Here is a 27,910-nt window from a genome sequence, read left to right as displayed (position 1 = left end):
TCTAGAAACAAATGCAGCCTTAAGAAAAATAAGTATATTCAAGGGGCTGCAATTATTTTTAGAGCAATGTAGTTGATAATTGAGAATAAAGCTGTACATGAAGGGCACAGGAGCCAATATCATTCATTAGGCTCATTCTTGGTTTCAATGGCATAAGCATATGATCCAAACACTAATGATGGTTCAAATATTGGAAGTTCAGACCATAATATATGTTCAGTATTATTCCTAGCATATACATATTCCAGAGTCCGTAATATTAGGACAGTTCTGGTGATCTCCTCTTGTTTGGTGTAGTGATTCTCTTCCCCACCCTAAACTGTTATCAGCAGAAATCAATTTGATATCACTGTCTGAAGTACTGGGGTCAAGATAGTAACAAATTTTGCCTTTTCTTTTCCTTCTACAAACAGATTTCCACCTTCTGGGAATTAATAACAACATAAATTTCGCCAAAAGTTAAGCCAGAGATATATTACAGGTCAATATATCTAAAAAAAAAGAGCAACCCAGTGCACGAGGCTCCTGCTACTGCAGGTCTGGGAGGCAAAAAATGCACGCAACCTTACCCCTTGCTTTGCAGGAGAGGCTGTTTCCAAGTTCCGAACCTATGATCAACATGTTGCAATAGTGCAAGTTAACCGTTGCGCCACAGGCTTGCCCACCATTATAAATCAATATAACATATACAAATGAAAGTTCAGTGTACGATATTAACCTGAATGTTGTCAGAAGGAACAAGGGAATCCGAGGGCCTCCTTAAGGTGGACGCTCACCTATAGCATTATCTTCTCATTGTTCAACAAAACTTGGCAAAGAGCTCTGTATCCCTTTCTAGCGCATCAACAACAGGGCATCACGTGTGCGACCTAGCAAGCTCAATGCAGTGGCTGCAATGTGATGGCCAGTTAGGCCTGCAAGAGAAAGTTGTTCCTTCGGAGTTCCATGTTCTATGTAATTATCCGGGAGAATAATCGGACGCCACTGGAAATGTTAGAGAAAGATCAGAATGTGACCAAAATCTGAACAGACAGACTAAATTTATATAACATATCTGCAAATGTGCATTTTAGTAATTTATTAATTATGACATGACATTCCATCCAACAAGAAGAAATTCAAGCATCCAAGACTCCATACTTGTAACAAATTTTATAAGGTCCAGCATTTGGAAGAATAACTCCATAGGAAAATGAATAAATCGAAAAGACAAGGAAAAAAATAGTACTTTAACTCTTCCATCAAGCTGTCCTTCAAGAGCTATGAATTGCGCAACATGGGACCCAAATCCTCCAACAGAGCCTTCCTCAACTGTGATCAAAATGGCATGATTTTCACAAAGCTGCCTAACAAGGTTGATGTCAAGTGGCTTGCAGAACCTTGCATCAGCAACAGTCACTTTGATGCCAAGGCTGGAAAGAAGAGAGTGTGCTTTGAGGCAGTTCTGAACCATAGCACCATAACCAAGCAACGCAACATCTTTACCCTGGGCAAGAACTCTCCCTTTCCCGATCTGCTCCATAATAAAACCAGTTAAACAAGAGAAATTATGGGCGTGAAGAGCCAGACGAACCCCACAAACTCAAAACAGAGCACTAATGGTCATGCATTACATCAATATATATATATATATATATAACTTCTTTAATAGTAGATGGTAAATGTTAATATGAGCAGGAGATAAGAGTACCAGGGAATTACCTCAAGGGCTACTCCTTCGCAAACAGAACTGTTCAGTCCAACAATAGCACCTCTTGGATACCGGAAGCAAACAGGCCTGTCATCAATCTGAGCTGCAGTGGCCACCATGTGAACAAGCTCATTCTCATCAGATGGTGCCATAACTATCATGTTTGGCAAGAGTGACATGATTGTTATGTCAAATCCTCCGCAGTGCAAGGGGCCATCAGACCCCACCAGTCCTGCACTAGTGATCACAAACCGCACAGGTATTCTTTGGCGATCCACGTCATGTACAACCTAAGGAAGCCCAGAAAATAAAAAATGCCACTGAATGATGAATAAAAGAGACATGCATCAATTATGTGAGACAGAGAACCAATAGTGTAGCTAAAAAGTAAAAAAGAGTCAAAAGTAAACAGCCATCTGTGTCACTGCCTCACTGGCCTCTTGGACCTCTTTCCAGTGCTTCAGCAAACATGTGAACTAAGCTTTGACATTTTCTTTTCCAGTGATTTACCTCACAATCTAGTAATACAGCATGTATATTCTATAATTTCTTTAGGTGGGTCCCAGTGCACAAGGCTCCCATTACTGCAGGGCCTGGGAATGGTTAAGCCCTGCTTTACAGGAGAGTCTGTTTCCAAGTTTTGAACCCGCAACAAACAGGTTGCAATAGCGCAACTCTACTGTTGCACCAAGGCTCACCCACTATTTTCTATAATTTCTTTCTAGTTCTTAATTTTCTGTATCCCGCTCAATGTTACCAGGGTGTCATCTTGTGGGATGGATCGACTTTTTGAAGCAGAAGTTGGGTGCTTCCATCAAGTCGTTCACGTAGTGCAACAAGTTGATAACTTGAGTCACTAACTGTGACTAGTTGACAACATTTCACCTTTTGGGACTCTAAATTCTGTTACAGTGATAAAGCTTTGAATCATTTTCTATGTTGAGCGCAATGTTGTAAAAACATTAAATTTGTTGATGTGTGTTGATATAAATTGTTGTAACCATTACTTAACAGCTCGAGCTTTTGGGACAAGAGGTTGTAACTTGGTATCAGAGCCAGGAGGTCGGGTGTTCAATCCCTGATAAGTGAGAGGAGTTTGTGTTGTGTTGTTGTGCCCCTACAATTTGTAACTTGGTATCAGAACCAGGAGGTCGGGTGTTCGATCCCTGGTAACTGAGGGGATTGTGTTATGCGTTATTGTGCCCCTACAGTTTGTGCCAGGTGCAGAGCCATGGGAGGGGGGTTGTAGCACTTACATAACAACTCATTCGGTCCCTGGTAAGTGCAAGGGCTTGTGTTATGTGTTGTTGTCCCCCTATGTTTTTTGCCATGTGATGATCACGTGCATAGCTGTGTGTCTGTGTCTCTGTGCATGAGAGCCTGCACCTGCGACGGGGTGCTGATGTGTGTTGATATAAATTTTTTGTAGCCCTTAAAAGCTCGAGCTTTTCGGATAAGTGGTTGTGATATCAATCGCTTCAATATAATAAAGTTATGGTGTTGTTTAGTAGATGTGGTGAAGTTTAGTAGTCATGGTGACATTTATAATTTATGGTGATGTTTACAGTAAATCTAGGTAACGTTAGTGGGCCTCTTTTATTTCTTTACATTTGGTTTATTATATAAGTAATACAGCAAGTAACGGTGTTCTTGTAATTGTCATTGAAGAGCATGCATTCTTCAAGGTTAGGACAACAATTCTAACCATGAGTCCTGTACTCTTCTCTTCTATTCTTTTCTTCTTCTCTACGGGTCCTGGTTTGTTAGATTAGGTTTTGTAAACAAATTGTTCACTCTTTCTTTTGGCATTCAATACTTCAATACACTAGCACTCCTTTGCTTTTGTGAATGCCATGTGCGATGTCTTATATTAGATGTTTTATCTATTGCTGCCAATATGTGCACTATCACCTTAATTAACAAGAAAAAAAAATCATTTTGTTTTTGTTGCCAACCCATCATCACCTAGGCATCAGCTAGTAGACTCAGTGCATCATAGGTTCTAAAGCCTAGGCATTAACAACCCTGATCACCAGTTTATCACCACAGTTATGGTAGTCATTAAGAAAATACCAGCTGGGTAGGAACAAGAAACAAAGATCATCACAGTTATTAGAAGTTGCAAATTATAGACAACAATTCGTGGATCCAAATAAAGAAAACTGGTGCAAAATTTTAAGGCCCAATTCCAAATCAAGTCCAATTTTCAAGGAAAAATAGTCAGCTTCCTCCTTTCTAAATGTCTTGTGCATGTTACATCCTCTGTTTTCTGTTTCCTTTTCAGCCTTTTCTTTTTATTCTTTTTTTCTTTTCTTTTTTCCTGTCGACATAACCAGGCTTCATAAACTAGGACTTTTATTTTTTTTCTCCCTCTTTTTTTGTTTTCTGTAGCAAATTTTGCTTCTTTCCATCCCTCAAAACCATTCTTGAATTCTACAATGTTAGAGAGAGAGAGAGAAAGAGAACCTGATCAAAAGCCCTCTGTAGAAAAGCGGAGGGAATTATACAGAATGGCTTCAATCCCCCACATGACAAACCAGCAGAAAAGGTGACTGCATGTTGCTCAGCCATCCCTACGTCAAAAAATTTGTCGGGGAATCTTTCCTTGAATGGTTGGAGTGATGGATCCATTCCCATACCTGCATGAACAGTCACAATGTTGCTGTCCTTCTCTGCCTCCGCAACCAAAGCTTCCACAAAGAAATCACTATATGTCCAGGAGAGACTACTGCCCGTCAGCTTTGGATAAGAGGGTAATGAATCCACATTCAATTGACCTGTTTTATTACAGGAAAAAAGGTGAAACAAAATGAAAATCAAAGAGTTTGCAAAGGGAAATAAAAACTAAGAAAAAAAGTTTCAAGCCAGGAAAGGAGGAAGCCATTCTGTTCAAGGCAGTGGCAAGGATAGAGATGCTACATGAACCCACCATTTGACATGCATCACCAAGGAGCTCTGGGGTGAAACTTGACCCCCTCAGATCATAATAACCATTTGATCTAAGGTTTTATTTGGCCAATCACAATTTGCTTCTTTAGATCATCAACCTAAGATCTAGTTGGGGAGACCAGATCCTCTGTAGTGCAGTTCACAGGCATAACACTGCAGAGCCGACCATCAGAAAGGACATCTTTAAAGTGTCCCCATAAAAACACACCTGAGGAACCTGTAGTGATCTGCAGAGGTGTATTTACCAAATCACCCTTGATACTTTTTCTTTATAGCAAAACTCTGACAGGCCCACTGTGGTAATCTCTGCATCATGCATTGTGATTGAACTAGAGTCCTAGTTAGAACAATTATTGAATGGCAGATCCGACCCAGCATTTGTGATGTATGAGAAGAGAGATTGAAAAGGTGAGGGGGTAACTTTTACCATTAACACCATAAACCCCCCCCCCACACCACCCCACCCCCTGATATGGATACTCCTCTCTAAAATGAGATTAATGTTAAAGAGAAATAAGTTAAAACACAATAGCCATCAATAAAAACAATTCAATTCCACATTAAACCAAAAGTAGTCCCTGTAAACTTATGTTCCCAGTATCTGTGAAAAGTTATAGAGAAGTGATTGAAGGAAAATCTGTGAGGACCTTGATGTTTGACAGCCACTTCGCTCATCTGGTCATCTTCTGACCCTTGATATTCCTCCGTTATTACATGAACCAACACAGGTCCTGTTGAATCCAGAGAAGCAACATCCTGAAGAACTGAAATTAAATCTTCCATATTGTGGCCGTCAACTGGGCCTATATAATACAACCCAAGTTCTTCAAAGAGAGTTGATCCTAGCGGACCCACCATACCCCGTGCATATTCATCAACTTTGGCTGCTAATTCATGCATACCACTTCCAATTCTCTTAGTAACCCCCTGAAAGAAAAGGTTGCACCAATGTGAAGATAATATTAATAAAAAATATATATAAAAAAATATAAAATAAAAAATAAAAAACCAAAACAAAACAAAACAAAAACAAAAACAAAAACAAATAGTTCATGGGATCAGCACAAAAGACAGAATTGATCAGGGTAAGGGCACACAATCAATCAGAATATATTCACCAAAGAAAACAAGAACATAATTCAAGCACCAACAGTACAGAGGCAGAAGTATGTTGATCCACATGTCCACTCCATGGAGCATAAATTACTGTGAATTCATCTCAATTAGATAATCTAATGATCTGGAACTGATAACTTTGAGCTTTCATCAGGACCAGAAAAAGCAAGCAGTTTACAAAAAGATCGTTGATCCTTCAGCTATTGTTATATTAACAGTAATCATAACCATAATGAGCAGTAAGCAAGATTTTTTTTTTGGGCGGGGTGGGGGGAGAGGGGGGCGGAGGGGGTAGTGGAAGGGGGGACAGCTTATCCAGAGATCTTGCTAAGGCTATGAGAAATAAGAAGGCAAAAAAATAAAAAATAAAACTCATTTTTGTAGGGCAGAGAGAGAAGGAGAGAGGGGAGCATGTACAAGTGTCTTCAACATGCAGTAAGGCTGATCACCAAAAAAAAAAGGCACTGAGGCTGGACTTCTGCTTACCATATGAATTGAACTCCTTAAGTTAGACTTCTTGATATGTGGAAGTGCCATTTAAGGGTAGATTTCTGCACTAAATGCATTGCGATAGCAGCTTTCATAGAGAGTGTTACCCATCTGCATGGTTCTGGTTACTAAGAAATTCCACCTCTGTTCTAATTATCCTAGAGACACCATACCACCATCATAATTTGGCCTTTTAGGGCCAACTTATCATTAAGCTTCGCACCAATTGCTTATTTCTTTTTTCTTGGCAAAAGGCCATATTATACAACACACCTATGTAGAAAGAAAACCATGGAACATACCTTAGCAGCTTCTCTCAATTTCCGGAAGGATTTACTGGACTGAAGCTTGCTTAGAGTGCTAGACAAAGCATTTATTGCTGTCTTGGGGCCCTCCTCTAGCTTTGGGTGTAAAGAGTGTTGGCTATCATTTAGGATCACAACCATGTTGGAATCCAGATACCCAGCATTGCTCATTGCCTCATATATCTGACCGGCCATAATAGTCTGATTGGTGATCACGGTCACTATACGATCTCGTTTCCTTTTAATATCTCGTGCAACAGCCATTCCTGAAACAAAAGTAAACCACTGCCTAGTTTGTAAACTTTGGGTTTGATTGAATAATAGGAAAAGCAACCACAATGTGTCAGTTCAGACAAATAGTACAATAAATAAATGTAAAGACTGGTTCACATAAAGGACATGCAATTTAGAAAAGTAATAAATTATGCAAACAAATACAAAATATAAAACAACCATTAGCATAAAATGGATGCCAAAAAAAAAAATTTTTATGAGTTCCATTTTGCACATTTTATGAACAGTTGCAGTTCTTCGCACACCTAAAAGTGGGAAAGGAGAAGGAAAACATACCCAGTCCAGCAGAAACACTGTTGCATCCATGTCCAGCACCAAATGGGTCATATTCACTCTCAGAGCGAGATGTAAATGCTGAAAGACCATTCTTCTGTCTCACCGTGTGCATAAGGGACCGCCTTCCCGTGAGAATCTTATGTGCATAAGACTGCAAAATTGTAACACAGGGAACTTAGTAACATAAACCAACTTTTATCTAAGAAAAATAACATAAATGACAAGAATATCAAGCCCACGAAGTAGTAATAAAACATTAAAAAGAAAAGAAAACTATGATTGCCATGGAAATATTATGTTAAGATACACCTGCATCTTTAACCTACATGTAATCTACAAGGCAACCCATCCTGAGAGCACAACCAGCTGGTCACTGCTTTCGGATTGCATGTGGCCTCAAAATTTTCATAGCTCCCCAGTTCTCCAGTTAATCGACTAGCTTTCAATAGTTAGCTAAGCATAGAAATTGGTGAAGACAGAGGTGCATTGATCAACACATGTTGTAAATAGAAGAATATGAGAGATAGATTTATCTTTCACCAAATGGCTGCGAACTGAAAATCACTGAAATGTTGAAAGGTTTCGCGAATGATCACGAATACGTCTATTGCAACAAATAAACTTGAAGTTGTTAGGAGATAAGTAGGGCGAGTTGTGCCACCGGTCACTCTCCTTAAGATTGTAAACACCCCTATGGTGCAATCTGGGCAAGGATTAAAGTATCCGTATCGGTCGGCCAAAATTAAGATACGTATCGGAGGGTATCGTATCATACCAGATATACGCGATACGCACATAAATGGATAGAAAACACTTTTTTATATACTTTCGCATAAAAAAATTGTTAAAAAAAGCTATGTATAACATGTATTATGCATAAATACTAAACTGAGAGTATCGCAATAAGAATCCAAGGTTTGTAGTTGTCCCATAAATGTAAAATCCTTGCTCCCAACCTTGATTTCCACTTTAGTTAGAGAGAAAAATGGCTGGCAGAAACTTTGGAAAAAAAAAACCTCTCAAAAAATCATGTTTTTTTTTTAAATGACCCACATTGGCTATTATATGACTGTAGCGCACCGTATCGGTATGTATCGACCATATATACATTTCACCTCAATTTTTAATTTTTCATAGAGTATTGGTGCATATCAGTGTGTATCAATGTGTATCAGTAAGTATCGTACGATACATATCGATAAAAAAAGATTTTAAAATTTTAATGTAGCCTATCAGTAGTATCATATTGGTAAGGGCTGATACCGATACGGTACGATACGTACTGATACTTTAAACCATGAATCCAGGTAGTGTGATCAGCCTCCAAGAGGAAGTAGCCCCAATAGGCCCTTCAAGTAGTTGTTGCACTTACTTACTGGGCCACGTCGTGACAAACTCAGGTTGAGCTCAATCAACAAGGACAAGAGTCTACAAACACCTCTCAAAATAGTAAAAGCAGGAAGCAAAACCAAAAAGAGTTTGAGAGTATGTAAGAGAGAGAGAGCGTAGGAGAGCGTAGGACACTTATAATATCATATCCAAAGTGTCCTGCACATCCTCTATTTATAGAGGAGAGAAACCCCTTGGAAACACCTCAAGAAGGCCTAAAATATGCCTCTCTCGGAGAGAGAAGACACCAATAAACTAGATGTTGTTGACGTCCAATGCATTCTGGACAATGTGCCAAACAAGATTGCAAATGTTGGCGACGAGTCGGTGAGGCTCAGCCAACATTTGTAATACCTCATTCAACGTCAGACAAAGTGTAAAACATGCTGGCAAGTTCCTGACAAACCCCGAATTAGAACATGCTTTAGTCGACGTTCAACAAGCACAAACCAATATCGGTAAAAAAAAAATTAGCATCATACAAATCTTATCTGAGGAAGGAGAAGGAAATTTCCGAAATTGAGTTGGCTGCTAGAAAAAACAAAATCACACACACAAATGCCTTGGCTCCCCATGCCACAACCTAGCCCGACCCAGCAAGTGTGTGCGCATGTGTGAAAATAAACCCTGAACCCCTTGGAGACGAGATCATAGTAAGCATTTCTTTGATGGAACCCTACCCTAGTAGTTCCCATTACACAACATAATATTAACTCCACTCTCTCCCATAAACAATTGGGACTAAAGATTTCCCACTATTTTGCTTTACTAGAAGCAACATCTAGGAGACCTTGGGCTCAAAACTTGTGGGAGACAAAGCAAACAAAACCTTTTGAAAGAGGTATTTTGAAACTTCCTTTACTTTAAAAACAATAGTTCTCCATAAGTTACAAAATGCCCATAAACCAAAATAGAGTAATTGAGCACATTAGAATAATAGGATGCCTCGTTGCAGATGTCTTTTATACTGAATCTACAGTAGGTCTAATAAGCTACACAACAAAAACGGTGAAGTTAGTCTTCATGAACCTTTCCTCATTGGTGTAGCCAACTAAATTAACTTCCACATCTTATTATCCGACCCTATGTATGTCCCTTTTGATTAATGTTCGAGGTCTCAGTTTCACCATGGCTTCGCCCAGGCCAAAAACAGAGTTTTGGATAGGACAATTCACGAAAACTCTGGGATCGCCCCTGAAACTGTCATCTAGCCTATTTTAGGCCATCTAAACACAATGGAAACATTAGATTTTTAAAAATCAGTCCCAAAATGGTACTTTGACTTCAGACCCTAAGTTGGTAGTCTATGGCGTAGGTCTACCTTAGGCTATTTCAAACGATATCTGATACTTTTAGAACAAATATAATTCAAGTAAAAGTGTAAAACAACTTAATAAGCATAAGGAATTAAAAGACATCAAAAAGTGTAAATTTTCAATCTCCAAGTGTTAAAGCTGATAATCTCTACTGTGGAGGTGAGATTGGGAAAGAAGAAGCACCAAAACACCAAGTCTTACGGGATTTTGTACACAGTAGGGCAAGACAGGTGAGATCTAGCGAGAAATCTCATCAAAATTGGTTTTAAAACATCATGTGACTCGATCGAGTTGAGTCAAAACCGAGAAATGAACCGAATCTCAACAAGAAACCAAGATTTCGAATGAGATATTGTTGTTTCCTAATATCGCCTATGGTCTCAAGTCTCAACTCGCCAAAGCCAAAAAAAATGAGATTTTAGTCGAGGTCTCGCAGAGCCAAAAAAAATGAGATTTTAGTCGAGGTCTCGCAGAGACCTGGGATTATGCTTTTGATAATATGGACATTTTAGCCTAGCCTATCTCAGTATCATGAATATTTAAAGAATTCATAGATAAAAATTTTATCAAAAGTGGCCTCACTCACTACATCCACCTAGGTCAACCCATAGTGTAGCCAACACACACCCCACATTTCACAAGCATTTTACTGAATTAGGATTTCATACTGTGATGAGTACTACCTTGCCATCTAACTAAAATGAACAAATCATGGTAGTACTAAACAAATCATCCAGTGACTTCGCTTTTTACCTTTTGAATATAATTCCAAGGATCTCATATCACATAGGTTGAGTGTCCGTGGGCCCTAAGCTCATTCATTTAGATGTTTCATAAATAACTCTAGTACTTTTTTGTGAAGGCAATCTGCCAAATTTGTTTCTGAACTTACAAAATTGATAGCTATTATTCCTTCACTCATATATACCTCTCAAGCAAAGGTTAAAGTCTTGTAGATCGAGCCTGCAAAAGAAAAGGCTGCAGGTTCCATTAAACCAAACCCGCCAGCCCCAATGTTGGCCCATTAAGCCATCCAAAACCACCATTTACTGTTCACGTGAACAGTACATATGAACAATAATTTGGCCTTTATTTTGTTTCCTTTTTGTGTCAACAAGCAGCAAAAGTCAGTTTTAGTATTCTAGAAGAGTCCTTTACTGTCTTATGTTAGTTTCGTAGAGTACAAGTCAGTAGTTAGTTACTAAAAGTCATTAGTTTCTATTTTATGTTAGTTTATTTTTTTTATTTTGTTTCTAAATTGTAAGGCTCTGACTAGCCTATTTAAAGAGAGCTTTGTAACTAATTTGAGGAGATTGACCGAAGTTTTTTTGAGATGGCTATATGTTGTTTTGTTATGGGATGCAATTGGGTGAGATGTCCTAGGTGAGAAGCCCAAAACCTAACATTCTTCCCCCCTTCTCAACCCTCCATCGAATTCTCTTTTCTTCTTTCTTACTTTCTGTTTAGCCTTCGTGAGAGTGTTTTGAGAGTTGTTTGAAGACTTGAAGCCCTCTAAGATTGTTGATCAGAAGAAACACGCACACACAGCCTATCGATTTTCAGTTATAAGGTTTTCCCGAGAAGAATGTTCGAGTGCATAACTTCCAGACCAGATCTCTAATCGTTGCAGGATTTTGAAGGTTGTTCAAGAACTTAAGAGGACCACTTGATCCAAATTTGATGATCATCCATCGCTTCCAGCCCTAGTTCTTGAAGAATCACCAAAAGTTTCATTTTTCTTGCAACTAGCAGATATCTCAATCTAGCTAACAGAATTTGCTCTTTTTTTATGGTTTGTTCCCTCATATAGGATCTCCATATGATCCAAAATTCACCTCTATCTGAGTTGTGGTTTGTGAGTAATAGACATCTTCTCTATTCATCCAGAATTTCAGATTCTACCTGGGATTAGGTCCTTGTGATCTAGTCTTACATTATAAAGTATCGGTATCGGGTACTGTATCAGAAGGGTGATTTTAAGAGACATATTGTATTTGAAGGACACAAGAAGCGCTAAAGATATATGTAAAAATGACCAAGGAATGTTTGGAAATGTTTAGGATATATCTAAGATACAGTTTTTAAGCATAAAAACATTATAAATAAGTAATATGTAAAGTATATCATGTATAAAAAGGCGAGCAAAGTACAACAATACAAATGCATTCAATTGATTATATATAAAAGATGAGGTTTCTTACATGTACTAATTCCAAAAAATTTATGTATCATATCAGTACCTTAAAGATACAATACATTTTGGTTAGTATCGGCGGACAAGGTAGGATGCTTAAAACATTACTCACAAGGTTATGTCTAAGGAGTATATGCCTTCTTTTTCCATTATATACTTTGTTATTTTCCTTTGCGATAGCAGCTTGACTATCACAATGAAGTGACATAGGAGGCACCGGTTTAGGCCATAATAAAATATCTGCCATCAAATTCCTTAGTCATTCTACTTCAATAACGGATTTCTCTAAAGCACAAATTCTGCCTCCATGGTGGAACTTGTATCACTAGTTTGTTTAACCGATTTCTATGAAATTGCCTACCACCTAGTGTGAACACATAGCCACTAGTAGCCAATGATTCCTTTTTACCGGAAATCCAATTGCTATCATAATATCCTTCAAGCACAGGAAAAAAACAACCACTATAAGGCAAACAATTTAGTTCATAATACCATTCTATGCTTGAATTATGGTAGGTTGGCTTAATATTCCAACTACTAAAGCAATGTTTGACCTAATGCAGTTCATCAAATGAGAAACAGAAACAACAATAAAGCTCCTTTGGGGGATCATTTCACCCACATGTCTTTGCAAGCGGCCTCCAACAACTAAAAGTGTCTTTACCGATGGGTAATCATAGTAACCATAGTTTTTAAGCATGTTCTCTACATGGTGAGGCAGAGATAATATAATGTTATTTTTCATTTCTGGTGATCTTGATCCCTAGAATCACATCAGCTTCTCCCATGTCCTTTGTATCAAAATTCAACATGATTATTCCCTATCTCAACTTGAGTAGGTTTTAACTGATTTCACTATCTCATGGCTAGCACCCATTAACATGTCATCAACATAAAACAAATTATCAAACCTTTATTATCATGGAACTTGCTATATACACACACCTATCACCATCATTTATAAGAAATCCATTAGATATCAAAATAATATCTAAATTTTCAAGCCAATGTTTAGGTCCTTACTTTAAGCCATATGGAGTCTTCATAAGTTTACATAGCTTATGCTCTCATCTAAGAACAATACAACCTTCTGGTTGTTTAATATAAATTTTCGCTTCCAAGTTTCCATTTAAAAACGTTGTCTTTACATCCATTTGATGTATAACAAGCTTGTATATGGATGCAATAGCAATAAATACTCTTATATAATAATCCTTGCAACCAGAGAGAAAGTATCACAATAATCTATATTTTTCTTTCGCCTAAAATCTTCGACGCTAGTCTTGCTTTAAATGTATCAAGTGATCCATCTAGTTTCAATTTCTTTCCAAAAATTCACTTGGTGTCTAACACCTTAGTGCCCAGTGGAAGATCAACCAATTCTCCAATGTTATTGGCTAGTCCAATGCACTCTTACTGACTACTTTCCAAAATACAGCATCCAGAGAAGTAACCGCCTCTTGATAAGTAAGATGATCCTTGTGGCCTTGTCTATAAAATAAATAACCATATCATCTTTCAAAGTTTGTTTCCTTACTTTGTCTCTTACTTCTCCTTAATTGACCTCCATTATTAGATTGAATATCACTTGGTCTTGCACATTCGTTCTCATTAAGTGACTCGTTCTCTCTAGAAATATCAACATTAGAAAGGTCTTTCCTAATAGGAAATAGATATTTTAAAGAATTCTGCATCACTTGATTCTATCATATTGTTAACATTAAACATGTTCTCTATTGATTTGATCACCAAGAATCTATATGCAGCACTATGATGTACATACCCAATGACTACACAATCACAAGTTTTGGGTCTTTGCTTCCTCTTTTTAGGTTCAAGAATTCCTACTATTGCTAGACAACCCTAAACTTTCAAATATCTTAAATTGGCTTTCCTATCATGCCATATTTGAAATGGTAACATGTCCAGTCTTCAAATGAGGTATCCTACTGAGGATATAACAAGCCAACAGAATGGCTTTCCCCCACAAATTCGATGTTAAACCAAAACTTACAAGTAATAAATTAATCATTTCCTTCAAGGTTTCATTCTTCCTTTCAGGCAGTCCATTAGACTCAGGTTGATAAGGGACAATAACTTCTTGAATGGCCCCATTTTCCTAACAAAATTTTTAGAGACGTGTTCCATACTCAATTCCTCCGTCAGTCCTTAATCTCTTAATATTTCTCCCCAATTGACTTTCAACCTCAACCTTATAGGACATAAAAGCATTTTATGCTTCAATAAAAGTGATGAAGTATCTTTTACCGCCCTTTAATTCAAGTGACTTAAAAGTCACCAAGATCACTATGCACCACGTCTAACAAACCACTTTGTCTTTCTACCAACTTGTGTGGCCACTAGGTAAACTTAGCCTCAATGCAAGCAGGACATTTGTCTAGTGAGGGCTTACAATTGCCTTCTATTAAACCTTATTTATATATAAAGTATTGCAATGACCTAACCTACCATGCCACACATCAAAGTAGTCAATCAAGTAAACAGAAGAAGCACTAGACTATTCATTCATAATTTAAAAGACACTTGCTACAAAAATCCCATCAGACATGTAACCCTTCCCCACAAATACATCATTCTTTGTAATAACAACTGTATCTGCTTCAATTGTGAACTTCAATCCAGCTTTAACAAGGAGAGTTCTTGACACCAAGTTTTGAAGTATCTCCAGCACATGCAACACATATTTAAATTCAAAGGTCTTTCTTGAAGTTAACTTCAAGAGGACTTGACCCTTTCCCATGTATACTAAGTCTCCCGAACCAACCGTTGATTAGTTAGTTAATGCGCTTGGTAGCACCAATGTCTATAACCCATTCCTTAAGGTTTTCAACCAAATTTACCTCAGTCAAAAATGCTGCAAAAAGGTCTGCTTTAGTGAGGTTGACTTTGGTCTTTTTGAAGTTCTTCAATTGTCAGCAATCATGTTTGAAGTGCACGGGTTTGCCACAAGCGAAAAATTCCCTTTCTTCTTCTTGAACTTAGTAGCTTTCTTGATATGAAGGTTCTTCTTGAATTGTTCACGCTTACAGCACTCTATCAAGTTAACCTTGGATTTAAAATTCTTGGCTCTTATGGTCTTGTCGTTCTCCGAGTTCTTGTCCTTAATTCCCAGCAACCCAGTGCACGAGGCTCCTGCTACTGCAGTTCCTGCCTGGGGCTAGGTCCAAAAAAACAAGTACCTGCAATTCTGTTTGTTACAATCTCAGAAGTTGTAGCTAAACCAGAAACAAGAATGAAAAGAGAGAGAAAAGAGAAGAAGAGAGGAAGAAGATGAAGTAACCAAAGGAAGTCTCAAGAATGGAGAGCAACCTGAGATTGATTCAATATGAATCTAATCTCAGGTTCTCTTATGAATATATAACATTAGGTCAAGAGCAAAGACAATAAAGCCCCCCACTTACATAAGGAAAAGGACAAAAAGACCCAAATAAACATAACAAGGACCAAATGGTCATTGTCGTTGGCGCTAATATTAGCGCTATTCCCTGTTTGGGAATAGCACTAAAATCAACACTCCCCCTTAAGCTGGAGTATATAAATCCCCCATGCTCAGCTTGGTACAACTACTGCGGAAGCTAGGAGCAAATAAGGACTTAGTGAACATATCAGCCAACTGATTCTTTGATGAAACAAACAGAGTCTCAATCAGCTTCTTTAGAACAGCATCACGAACAAAGTGATAGTCCACCTCTATATGTTTGGTCCTCTCATGGAAGACCGGATTGCTAGCAATATACACAGCAGCTTGGTTGTCACAATGCATCTGCATAGGTTTAGTTACTGGAAATCCCAACTCCAAGAGTAACGAACGCAACCACATCAATTCAGCTGTAGTATGAGCCATAACTCTGTATTCTGCCTCTACACTAGATCGGGCAATGGTGGTCTGTTTCATGCTACGCCATGTGACTAAATTACCTCCAACAAAGGTACAATATCCAGTGGTAGATCTCCGATCACTAGCAGAGCCAACCCAATCAGCATTTGAGTAGCCAACAAGATCCATGTGCTGATTAGGACGATACACTAGCCCTTTGCCAGGGGCCCTCTTTAGGTAGCGGAGAACACGAACAACAGCGTCCCAATGAGCCTTCTGAGGAGACTGCATGAACTGATTGAGAACTCTAACAGCATAGGAGATATCAGGACGAGTCACAGTAAGGTAAATTAGCTTGCCAATTAGACTTCTATACTGGTGTATATCCTGAAGAGGTTCACCATCATCAACACCAAACTTTTGGTGATGATCCATAGGGATATCAACAGGCTTGGATGCGAGCATCCCAGTATCAGATAGGAGGTCCACTTCATACTTCCTTTGGGATAGATTGATCCCTTTCTTGCTTCGGATTACCTCAATCCCAAGGAAATAATGAAGTTGGCCTAGATCCTTTGTCTGAAAATGATGCTGGAGGTGACTTTTCACTTCAGAAATTCGTGTTTCATCATTACCAGTCAGGATGATATCATCAACATACACTATCAACACAACCAACTTGTCACCCTTGCGGCAAACAAACACAGAGTGATTAGAATAACACTGAAAAAACCCACAAGTGACTATGGTAGCACTGAACTTATCAAACCATGCCCGAGGAGATTTTTTGAGACCATAGATCACTTTGTGTAAGTGACACACCCGACCTTTATTCTCCCCCTAAGCAACATACCCAGGAGGTTGCTCTATATAAACTTCCTCCTATAGATCACCATACAAGAAGGCATTCTTGATGTCCAACTGAGATAAAGGCCAATCAAAGTTGACAGCAAGAGAGATAAGAACGTGAACAGAGTTAAGTCTAGCAACTGGGGAGAAAGTCTCAAAGTAATCAACCCCATAAGTCTGATTGTAACCCTTGGCAACCAGGCAAGCCTTCAACCGCTCAACAGAGCAATCAGAGTGATATTTAACAGTGTATACCCAGCGACATTTCACCAGGTCCTTACCAGGAGGTAAATCTACTAGACTCTAGGTACCACGACTCAAGAGAGCATCCATTTCTACATCCATGGCACCCTTCCATCTAGGGATATGGAGAGCCTCAGAATGAGTACGGGGAACAAGATTAGTAGAAAGAGATAGAGCAAGGCCATGAATAAGGGGTGGAAGGTGAGAGATAGACATAAACTTATCAATAGGATAAACAACCAAGGATTTTTGAGTGTAAGAACGTATACCTTTCCTGCTAGCAATTGGTAAGTCATCAGATGTATCAGAAGGAGGAACTTCACCAGAGAAAGGGAGTGATGAAGGATGTGTAGTAGCTGGATCAAGAACCTCACCGCAAGACTGTCCAACCCTCGCCCTGCGCCGATAAACCTGTAGAGGAGGTGGAACAAGTGCACTGATACTAGGGGTATCAAGAATCGGTATAAGGGATGGAATGGGAGGAGGAGAGGTAAATGACCACTCCTCAGTAGGCTGAGACACCTGTGAAGAAAAGAAAGAAGTACCTTCAAAAAAGGTCACATCGGCACTTACAAAGTTCCAGTGAGTAACAGGGTCATAGCACTTGTATCCTTTTTGGGTCCAAGAGTAGCCCAAAAAATTACATTTAGTAGCCCGTGGAGACAACTTATCCACATGCATGTGAAGATTGTGAACAAAGCACACACACCCAAAAACTCGGGGAGGAAGAGAAAAACTAGGTAGAGTAGGATATAAGATAGAGAAGGGAGACCTATTCGATAGAACAGAAGAAGGCATGCGATTAATCAAATGACATGCAGTTAAAACCGCATCATTCCAAAAATGCTTAGGAACATGCATATGTATCATAATAGCCTGAGCTACCTCTAGCCTCTAGGAGGTGCCAGTTCCTGCACTCTGCAACCCCATTTTTCTGTGGGGTATATGCACAACTAGTCTGATGAATCATGCCATAGGTATCACAAAAGTCAGAAATATCATTTTGAGCATATGCTAAAGCATGATCAGAACAAAAAATCTTAATGGAATGCCAAACTGAGTTTTTTTTTCATTATAGAATTTTTGGAACACAGATCGGTCCTTTAACATGTAAAGCCATGTGAGGCAAGAATGATAATCTACAAATATAACAAAATAGCGAAAACCAAACCTATTTCTAACCCTGCAAGGACCCTATATATCAGAATGAACTAAAGAAAACGACAGACTACGAGACACTGAATGAGATGGAAAAAACACCTGATGGTGTTTACCCAACTCACAGGCCTCACACTTTGATCTAGAAACATGTAGAAAACTGGGAAACAAAAGCCGTAATCTAGGTAAGGCCAAGTGTCCTAGACGGCAGTGCCATTGGAATGGAGAGACATCCTCAACAGCAGTAGCGGCAGCAAAAGTGGGAGGACAGCCACTATTAAGGTAATACAATCCATCATTTTTACACCCTCCACCAATCGTCTTCCTCGAGTGAAGATCCTGAAAAATACAATAAGAGGGAAAGAAGGTTACTGAGCAATTGAGAGATCTAGTCAATTGACTCACAGACAGAAGACTTAACAGAAATTGAGGTACATGTAATACAGACGATAAGTGCAATGAAGACGTAGGAGAAATAGTATCATGTCCAAGGATAGGGGTGGATGTACCATTAGCAAGAATGACAGATGTAGAACTAGTACTGGATGAGAAGGTCTAAAAAAGTGATGACTTACCAGTCATGTGAGCGGAAGCACCTGAATCAATGATCCAGGGGGTAGATGTAGTGGAAAGAAGAGTTGATGTACTTGCATGCGCAAGGGTAGCAGCAGATGTGGAGGCACCATGGGATGTACTAGAAGAAGCCTCAAGAGAGTGCAAGCACCGGAGTAACTTGTTGATGTCATCGAGCATACTAGTACAAGAATCTAATGAAGCAGGTATAGGTGTAGTAATCGCCAAAGATACAATATCAGTACCATCATCGGACACTGCATGATTGGCTAACTGAGTTGCCCACTCTGGCTTGCCATGCTTGGCCCAGCATGTCTCTACAGTATGGTTAGGTTTACCATAGTAAATACACTGGCAACCGGTGAGATCCGAGGACTGTCCACTAAAACCTCGACCCATAGGACCACGTCCTCCTCTGTGACCGCGCCTACTACCACGGTTAGCAAAGAATGCAGAATTATCTCTAGAAGGCTGATCAAATTTGGATGAGGAGGTGATATGCTGTAGTCGTGAAAAAGCATCATTCAGAGTGAGAAACGTATCACCAGCAAGTAGATGGCCCTTTTATCGCCTTCAAATAACTGTTCAGACCGGCCAAAAATTTGGAAACGAAGAACTCATTCCGCTGAGCCTTCAACTTCTCAATATCAGTAGTCAGAGGCTGGAAGACATTTAGCTCTTCCACCATTCCCTAAAAGTACTGTAATACTGAAAGAGGGATTTGTCAGATTGACGAAACTGGAAAAGCTTCTCATATATGTCATAGATCCGTGTCATGTTCTTCTCTTGGGAGTATGTTTCCTTCAGATCATCCCATACTCCCTTGGCTATAGAATGGAACATAACATTGGCAACTACATCTGGTTTCATACTCTATTCCATAACCAGATCAGAATCAAGGTAATCTCCTTCATCCAATTGTCATACTTAGCATCACCAGGCAAAGGAGCCTCAGAAGTGGTATAGCTCAGTTTGCCTTTAGCTAACAAATACACCTTAACAGACTGAGCCCAAAGAAGATAGTTCGGGCCCCCTTTGAGCTCGATAGAGGTGATCTGGACATTGATATTATCCGATGCAGAAGAAGCAATAGCAGAAGTAGTAACAGGAAAAATCCCAGCCATGACAATCAAGTAAAGTGACTAGCAAACAATAGTATGAACGTATCCAGACAGGTAGTAATGCAATTCAGATCTGAAACTTAGCATTCAATCCAACTTTCCATACCACAATTCAGATCTGAACATGTAGGCATCAATAAAATATATCGGCAACAAGCAAGCATAAGCATCAATAAGCACTATCAGCAGCAAGCACATATATGCATCAAACAACTCATATAGGTAGGATAAACTAGATCAATCACTCAAGAACAGCAGCCTCAAACCTAACCGCCATCATATAGGTAGAGTAAAATAGAAGAAGGAGAGAAGCCGGCTTCAAATCATCAAGCAATCAGCCACTTACTCCAACAATAAATGGCTTCAAATCATCAAGCAATCAGACAGCTAGTAATGCAATTCAGATCTGAAACTTAGCATTCAATCCAACTTTCCATACCACAATTCAGATCTGAACATGTAGGCATCAATAAAATATATCGGCAACAAGCAAGCATAAGCATCAATAAGCACTATCAGCAGCAAGCACATATATGCATCAAACAACTCATATAGGTAGGATAAACTAGATCAATCACTCAAGAACAGCAGCCTCAAACCTAACCGCCATCATATAGGTAGAGTAAAATAGAAGAAGGAGAGAAGCCGGCTTCAAATCATCAAGCAATCAGCCACTTACTCCAACAGTAAATGCAAGGTACATCTTCACAAAGGAAAAATCACTCCATTAGGGATTAGATAATAGCAGTTGCAGCAATGAGTGGCTGCGCACCAAGAAGAAGAACCTCTAAATCATAACCAGCAAATTTCTTGTCTTCGGAACCCAATTAATTTAACTACAGCAGTTCAGATACCATGTTACAATCTCAGAAGCTGTAGCTAAACCAGAAAACCAGAAACAAGAATGAAAAGAGACAGAGAAAAGAGGAGAGGAAGAAGATGAAGTAACCAAAGGAAGTCTTAAGAATGGAGAGCAACCTGAGATTGATTCAATATGAATCTAATCTCAGGTTCTCTTATGAATATATAACATTAGGTCAAGAGGAAAGACAATAAAGCCCCCCACTTACATAAGGAAAAGGCCAAAAAGACCCAAACAAACATAACAAGGACCAAATGGTCCCTGTCGTAGGCACTAATATTAGCGCTATTCCCTGTTTGGGAAAAGCACTAAAATCAACACTGTTATTGAGAGAGTTTTGCTGATCCATTAAAGCGTTTGATCTCCTCAATCATTCATCAATTGCTGTCTAGTTTTGAAGATCAAACCAGCATTAAACTTAGTTCAAGAAGATCCCACTAAGTTCCTGCCTGGGGCTAGGTCCTTTCTGATCCAGCCTCACATTACTAGGTTGCTGTCCAACAGGAGATAACAATCATACAAGTGCAGGAAAACTGACAGAATATGAAGGAAGTTATAACAGTGTTAGGAAATTAAATAAGAACAAAGAAGAAGGTTAGAACTCACCTAGGGATGCCCACAGTATAAATTAGATTGCTAGAATGCATGCTGGGACAGTGCATGACAGGGAAGAAAACTCAACAGGACATGGAGAAAAGAAGAAAAGGATAAGACCAATAGGTAAAATCACCTATGGCCTGCGGTTGGGCATCACCATGTGAAGTTAGTATCATAGTTTTCATAGCATCTAGGTGACCCAAGACATTGGAGGGGCCTGGACACAACGTGACACCAACAAGGAGACCAAGATGTCCAAGGTGCCCGGCCACCTAGGAGTTGCCTTGACAACTATGGTTAGCATAGTAGCATACTCAAAGGAAGAATACACACTATGTCACTATATTTTTGCAATCTGCTTGTATCCATACTTCCCTTTTAGCATTAAGAAAGAGATCATTGCTCTCAACAGGAATACTTTTAGCCACAGTTGTCATGGCGTCTATGCAACCCAAGGCATTGGAGGGGACCTAGAAGCAATGCAAAACCAATAAAACGACCAAGGCGACCGCCTAGGTGACTAAGGCGCCTGAACGGCTAGGCAACACCTTGACAAGTTTGCTTTCAGTCAAAGCAAAAGATACGACAAGCTGGTCTAATGGTCTAACCAAACTTGATCATTTTTTCTTACATCTCGTATATATTAAAGTCTGAAATGATCCTTAAGTTCTCCATTACAGGAACAAGGAGAGATGATGGAGAACTTTCAGCGGCCATATAATAAAGATTCTATGCTCACAAATCTATAGTCTTAAGGATTGTTGTAAATAGAAGAATAACATTATGAGAAGGAACCTTATCTTTCACCAAATGGCTACCAACTGAAATTATTGCAATGTTGAAAGGTTTCATGAATGATCACGAACACGTCTATGGCAACAAAAAAAACTTGAAGTTGTTAGGGGTATGGTGGGGCTAAGCCATGCCACCGGTCACCCTCATTAATACTATAGACACCCCCTACAATGCAATCTGGGTAATGTGAATCAGTCTCCAAGATGAAACAGCCCCAACAGGACCCCTTCCAGTAGTTGTTGCACGGGTTGTGCTCAATCACCAAGGACATGAGTCTAAAAAACACTTCTCAAAACAGAAAAAGCAGGAGGCAAAACCAGAGAGAGAGAGTGTGTGTAGGACACTAAGAATATCGTATCTAAAGTGTCTTGGACTTCCTCTATTTATAGAGGAGATATACCCCTTAGAAACCCCTATCCAAGAGTACCCAAAAGATGTGTCACTTGGAGAGAGAGAGAGAGAGAGAGAGAGAGAGAGAAGACACAAAAACTAGTTGTTGCCTACGTCCAATGCATTCTAAACAACATGCAACACAAGATCGTCAACGTCGGCAACGCTCATCCAACATTGGTAAAACCCCGTTCAACATTGAACAAAGTGTAAAGCATGTCAGCAAGTTCTTGACAAACCACAACTTAGAACATGCTCTAGTCGATGTTTAACAAACAAAACCCCAACTTCAGAAAAATCCTATCCGACTTTGTTTAAGGAAATTTCTGGAACTGAGTCCGGAAGCCAGCAAAATGAAATCACACACTCAAACCCGGCTTGGTGCTCAAATGTGTTAAAATAAACCCTAAACCCCCTAAAGATGAAAGCATAGTTAGCATATCTTTCATGGAACCCAACCCTCGTAATTCCCATTATACAATATAAGCTTCACTCTACTCTCTTCCATAGCCAATATGGGACTAAGGATTTCCCACTACTTTGCTTTACTAGAAGCAACATCGGGGAGGTCTTGGGTTCAAAACTTGTGGGAGACAAACCTAACAAAACCTTTTGAAAGAGGTATTTTGAAAATTCTTTTTACTTTAAATACAACAACATGTCTGCAGCCATGTCATTGATGCGCCTTCTGGGCTACTTACAATGGAAAAGCTGAGCTGTTTATATAATGGTCCAAATCAATAAGCAAGTGGAAATCATGTTTACAGGAGGGAACCTGGAAGCATTATAATGTAATGACTCTGAGGCTATCACACTTAAAAGTGTTAACAACAATTTATCCCAGATTTGGAGAAGTATGAACCCTAATAAAATATATTACTACCTGTTCACCATCATCCCACAATATCTTGTCCATGGGGGCATGAAAAACATGGTGAATCGCAACTGTCAGCTCCACTACTGCTAGACTGGCTTTAAAAGGTTTTCTTGTTTTAGACATCATGAAAGACAACTCTGAACGGATCTCATCAGCTAATTGTTTCAGTTCCTGCATCAGACAGCCTCTCAATTAAGCAGAACAGCAGAAGAATTGCAGCTTTAGATGGTTCAAAACTCTTAATGGTATTAAAAATGTCATAATTTAGACCTTGGGAGACAAGTTCTTCAAGTGAATTGGGGTATCAACCATATCAAGAATGGGTGTTGGGGCCTTTTCCCAGAAGAAATCACCAACTTCAGGTAAAGCACTGATACAGGGTACCATTCCCTGCACCAAAACAATCAAAATATTAATTTTCATTAAACAAAGTATTATTTTACTAAAAAAAAAATAAGAGAAAATAAATAGACAATCTATCTGATGGTATATCATTTGACGAGCCTGCTTTTGGCGGTACAGAACCTGCTCGCAGGTCTACCTTGGGGAGAAATGATAGCTGAAGAAGCATGAGTACATGCAACAGAATCCTATGCAGGCCATGTCAATTGAAATTAGCAAGAATATGCTTGGCTGAACAAAGCACTAGGAGCCAAAGAGCATGCAATGAGATGCATGAGAATGGGAACACAGTCTTAATAGGGTATTTGAGACACTATTATCATTCAAAAGTTGTCACTGCCTCCTCAATCCTCCAGGATAATTTATTCAGCAATCTCAGCTAAGAAATTCACCCCAAAAAAATCTATTCAAAGGACACTATCTAATTTTGAGCAGAGTTTGAACATATGGATGGAATACAAGCCCCCTACCACGTTAACAGGTTACTAATTTTGCAGTTTTATTTCTGTTTCTTAAGAATGTCTTTTCAACCTCTTGCTGAGTGTCCATAAGTAATCTCTAAATTAAAGAGACAGCCAATCCCAGCTTATGCATTTCGTCAGTTACCAAACAGAAATTCTAAAGGAAGTCTCTCTTGGATTCCAACAGTACTATGTTAGAAGTTTAAAACAAGTTGTCTAAAACATGTGGATATTTCTTTTAGTAGCTTGATTGGAGATTAACTTTGCAGAAACCGATTACATCCCAGTATCAGAAAATGAGATGAGGCTGACTGAGAGATTTGGATAACCTGTGACTGATGCTGCTCATTGAGGCCTAAATCCTCTTTTTTTGAGTGGCACCTCTCCACCTATTGGTGCTCTACATTGCTGATATTATAAACTCGACAATTAGATTGCACATCAATATCTTCCTCTCTACTCCCCGTCTCTGTATTCTATTTCTGTATAATTACTTATTTGCAAAACATTTAAAATCATTTAAAGTTGAACTTAAAAGAGACAAATGTACAGTAACAAATGGACAGTTTCTTTCCACAAAATGAAATAAATGAAAAAGAGAATTAATATTTTGAAGGTTGCTATCACTAAAATCCTGGAGGTGGAAATCAAGATGATGACGATTCATCTAAAATGCTCACTTAAGAGAGTCAATGGAAATATGGAGCAGTACTTAAGTTACACAGCATCTTAACTGCTGAGCCAAATTTCTTCATTTAGAAGAATAGATCTTATCAAATTTCTCGTCTAAAAAAAATAGTTTAATTTGCCACACAAACAAATAAAAATATCCTTAATCAAAAGCCACAAAGTAATTTCCTCAGCTGAACAAATTGAGGTATTCGACTTGACACCAAAGAAAAAAAAAAAGTTGTATGTTGTTAGGAAAATAACAACCTCAACCTACTGAAATATGAAAAATAAGTTTATAATAAAATCAAGTCCATTGATCTCCAAATAAAACTAATTCAGCCACTGAAATCAGATTACAATAATCCCACTACAGGATAAGTAGCTGAGCACGAATTTTTTATGAGAGAGTAGCCAAATTACAGATATTAATTCCGCTTCAATCAAAATATCCATAAAAATAAATAAAATATTCACATATATCCATACCTTGGAGGAGTTAGTGGTTGAAACAGACATTGAGTACAGTTTCACTCTGAGATCTTCCCATTTCGAAGATTTGTAAAACCTCGAGAACTCCAATTGGGGATGTAAAACCCGCAACTCTCCATGCTCAGGAGCACTTATTCCCAATGGGCAACGAGCAGAAGCCGTACCCATCGTTAGCCAGAAACCCAACTCGCAAAACCACTCGTGTTCGAAAATCACCAGTTGAACACAATAATGCCAAAAGGTTGTAACTAATGAACCCAGAAAAGTACTGAAACTACACTGAATTTGCAGTAACAAAAGGTCCCAAAAGGGCAATTGAACAACCCAAACGTTGCCCAGCGAAGAACCCCTCAAGGAATCAACTAGAATCAACCAAACCCAGAAGCAAACACCAAAATTTTTAGTTTACTACGCCGCTTCCAATTCAGATTTGTAGCCAACTAGCAACAGAACAAAGTAGGATGGCAAAAGTGAACGGTTAGCTTTCCTTTAATGAATTTTGTTCCATTTAAATCTCGATTCGGGTAGGAATTTTTATGGTCTCTCAACTGTGTCGCAATTCTTACCCAAAAAAAATACCGTGAGATTATAAACAGTCGGAGATTTTTTTTTTTTTTTTTTTTTCCGTCATATTTTGACTCTCTCAATGCAACCAAACACATAGCAAATAAAATATTTTCCTTATGGTTACACGTCATCTTTCCTCATTGAGAATTAGCCATCTTTCGAATTTGTTACCAACACTCTACAGCCACATCATCTTTTGTATGACTTGTTCAAAAACAATTGTTGTAATGTAAAACAAAATTTTCACTGTTAAAAGGAAGGGAAAAATAATTCTATCCGTCTCACGAAATAAATTCTTATTGTGTAAGGTATGAAAATGTTGCATTATCCCTTGAAGTGAGTTGAATATTCTTTTGCACATCTCTCATTGGCCTGTTAGTTTGATGTTTCTACGACAGATTGGTAGAATTCTTTGATCCATACAATAATATACAATAAGTTGTTCAACTTTTTCTTTTTTTGACGGAGTTTCCTAAGGCTTTCACCATGATCATCGTAATCTTGGGCGATAAGGAGGTGTGAGAGGTGAGAAGTGGGGAAAGAGAGGGGATCACATCTAAATCATCTCATTGTTCGACCACCGGTAAAGGAAAACTTTTTTTTTTCTCCTTATTTTTATACAATGTGGTGGTTATTTTTATTATATTAAGAATGTTATTTTTATTATATTATGAATGTTATTTAAGAATTTATTCTCTGATGTAATGGTACATTATCTAATATAAATTCATGCACTCTCTGTTATAACCCAAGTGACTTTTTAGAAATCTCAAATTTTTAATACCTTATTTTGCCACCTGACATATTCCGATATGAACTAAAACTTGACATGTAAGAACAGATTTATTATTACTTCTACCGACTATGGGGTGGCAACATGCTTGCAAAAGGCCAAGACAAGAGGAGGTCAACGGAGAATCAAGATGGCAGTGTTGTTGGGAAGTGAGTCTATAGAGATTTGAACTAATTCGGTAAATCTGGTAAAATAGTTGTCATCAGAAGCACGAGAGGGTAGGGGTGTCAACTAGCTGGGTCAGGCCGATCTTGGTCTGGCCTAGTCGAGCTTGACCACTTGGAAGTTTTACACAGTAAACGCCAGTTTAAGTAAATGGGCTAGCTTTGGGGGGCATGTTATGAATTATAATCGGGTCGGCCAATGTCGGGCTTTATTCTGGCTATTTTAAACTTGTCTTAATTCAGCCTTAACTGGGTTACGGACCTATTTAAGTCTAAACGGGTTTTATACATGCCTACCCTAAAAAAAATTTCTCAAGTGGGCTGAAGGCCTAAAAATATGGGATACAAATCTTTAAGAAGATAAATGATATGAGATTCTGGTTGTTCTTAAAAAAATAAAAAAAAGATGGAGAGAGAGATAAAGAGAGATTATGAGCATTGCAATTTACAAGACAAAGCTTAATTAAATCAAATCATATTACAAAGCAAAGGGTAAGAAAGCTTAATTAGTTTCTTACTAGCAGTGGAAATAGGAATTTTATATAGTATTAAAGAGGATCGGGCTACAACGAGTCGGTTCAAGTCAGATGTATAAATGTATCGGTTCGGTTGGACACCCAACGGGCTAGCTACATGAGATAATGAGCATTGCAACTTACAAAACAAAGCTTAATCAAATCAAATCCTATTACAAAAGCAAAGGGTAAGAAAGCTTAATTAGTTTCTTACTAGCAGCAAAAATAGGAATTTTATGTAGTTGTTTGAGATTTAAAATGTAACCGCAAGCGTACGGATCAATGTAGCTACGGGTCGAACACAGGGAGAACAGCCACTTTATTTTTTATTTCTTTTAATAATGCAAAAGTGAACTGATTAATGGTTGTGATCTAATTCTAATTACCGTCCTAAACATATGTATCTAAAATAACGTCCTAACCATTCGTCATCTAAGAATTTGAAGACGCAAGCCACGCAATTAAAATTAAATAAATAAATAACTGAAAATAAACAACCCACGCAATTAAAAACAAAATAAATAAA

At 38.6% G+C, this 27,910-nt stretch overlaps 1 protein-coding gene and 1 long non-coding RNA gene across 3 annotated transcripts; both read right to left on the bottom strand.

Moving 5' to 3' along the window:
• Nucleotides 1-92: 92 nt before the first annotated feature.
• Nucleotides 93-25,909, bottom strand: LOC122076857 (probable 1-deoxy-D-xylulose-5-phosphate synthase, chloroplastic). 2 transcript variants are annotated; one of them, XM_042642456.1, is made up of 12 exons: nt 25,343-25,909; nt 23,592-23,711; nt 23,328-23,492; nt 7,120-7,270; nt 6,547-6,815; nt 5,287-5,566; nt 4,157-4,467; nt 1,702-1,980; nt 1,229-1,513; nt 719-984; nt 570-608; nt 93-424 (listed from the first exon to the last, which is right to left on the bottom strand). In XM_042642456.1, exons 1-10 carry the CDS (start codon nt 25,511-25,513, stop codon nt 835-837), a joined length of 2,181 nt encoding a protein of 726 aa, XP_042498390.1. In that variant the 5' UTR covers nt 25,514-25,909; the 3' UTR covers nt 93-424; nt 570-608; nt 719-834. The 2 variants fall into 2 exon arrangements, with proteins under 2 accessions (XP_042498390.1, XP_042498389.1); XM_042642455.1 differs by having other exon boundaries at nt 93-608.
• LOC122076858 lies at nt 17,964-21,343 on the bottom strand. Its single transcript, XR_006139602.1, has 2 exons — nt 18,682-21,343; nt 17,964-18,445 (listed from the first exon to the last, which is right to left on the bottom strand). It is a non-coding gene; the product is annotated as an uncharacterized LOC122076858 (long non-coding RNA).
• Nucleotides 25,910-27,910: the final 2,001 nt, after the last annotated feature.

The sequence above is a fragment of the Macadamia integrifolia genome, chromosome 4 (assembly GCF_013358625.1).
Source record: "Macadamia integrifolia cultivar HAES 741 chromosome 4, SCU_Mint_v3, whole genome shotgun sequence".
Lineage (NCBI taxonomy): Eukaryota > Viridiplantae > Streptophyta > Magnoliopsida > Proteales > Proteaceae > Macadamia > Macadamia integrifolia.
This window is presented reverse-complemented; position numbering and strand designations above follow the sequence as displayed.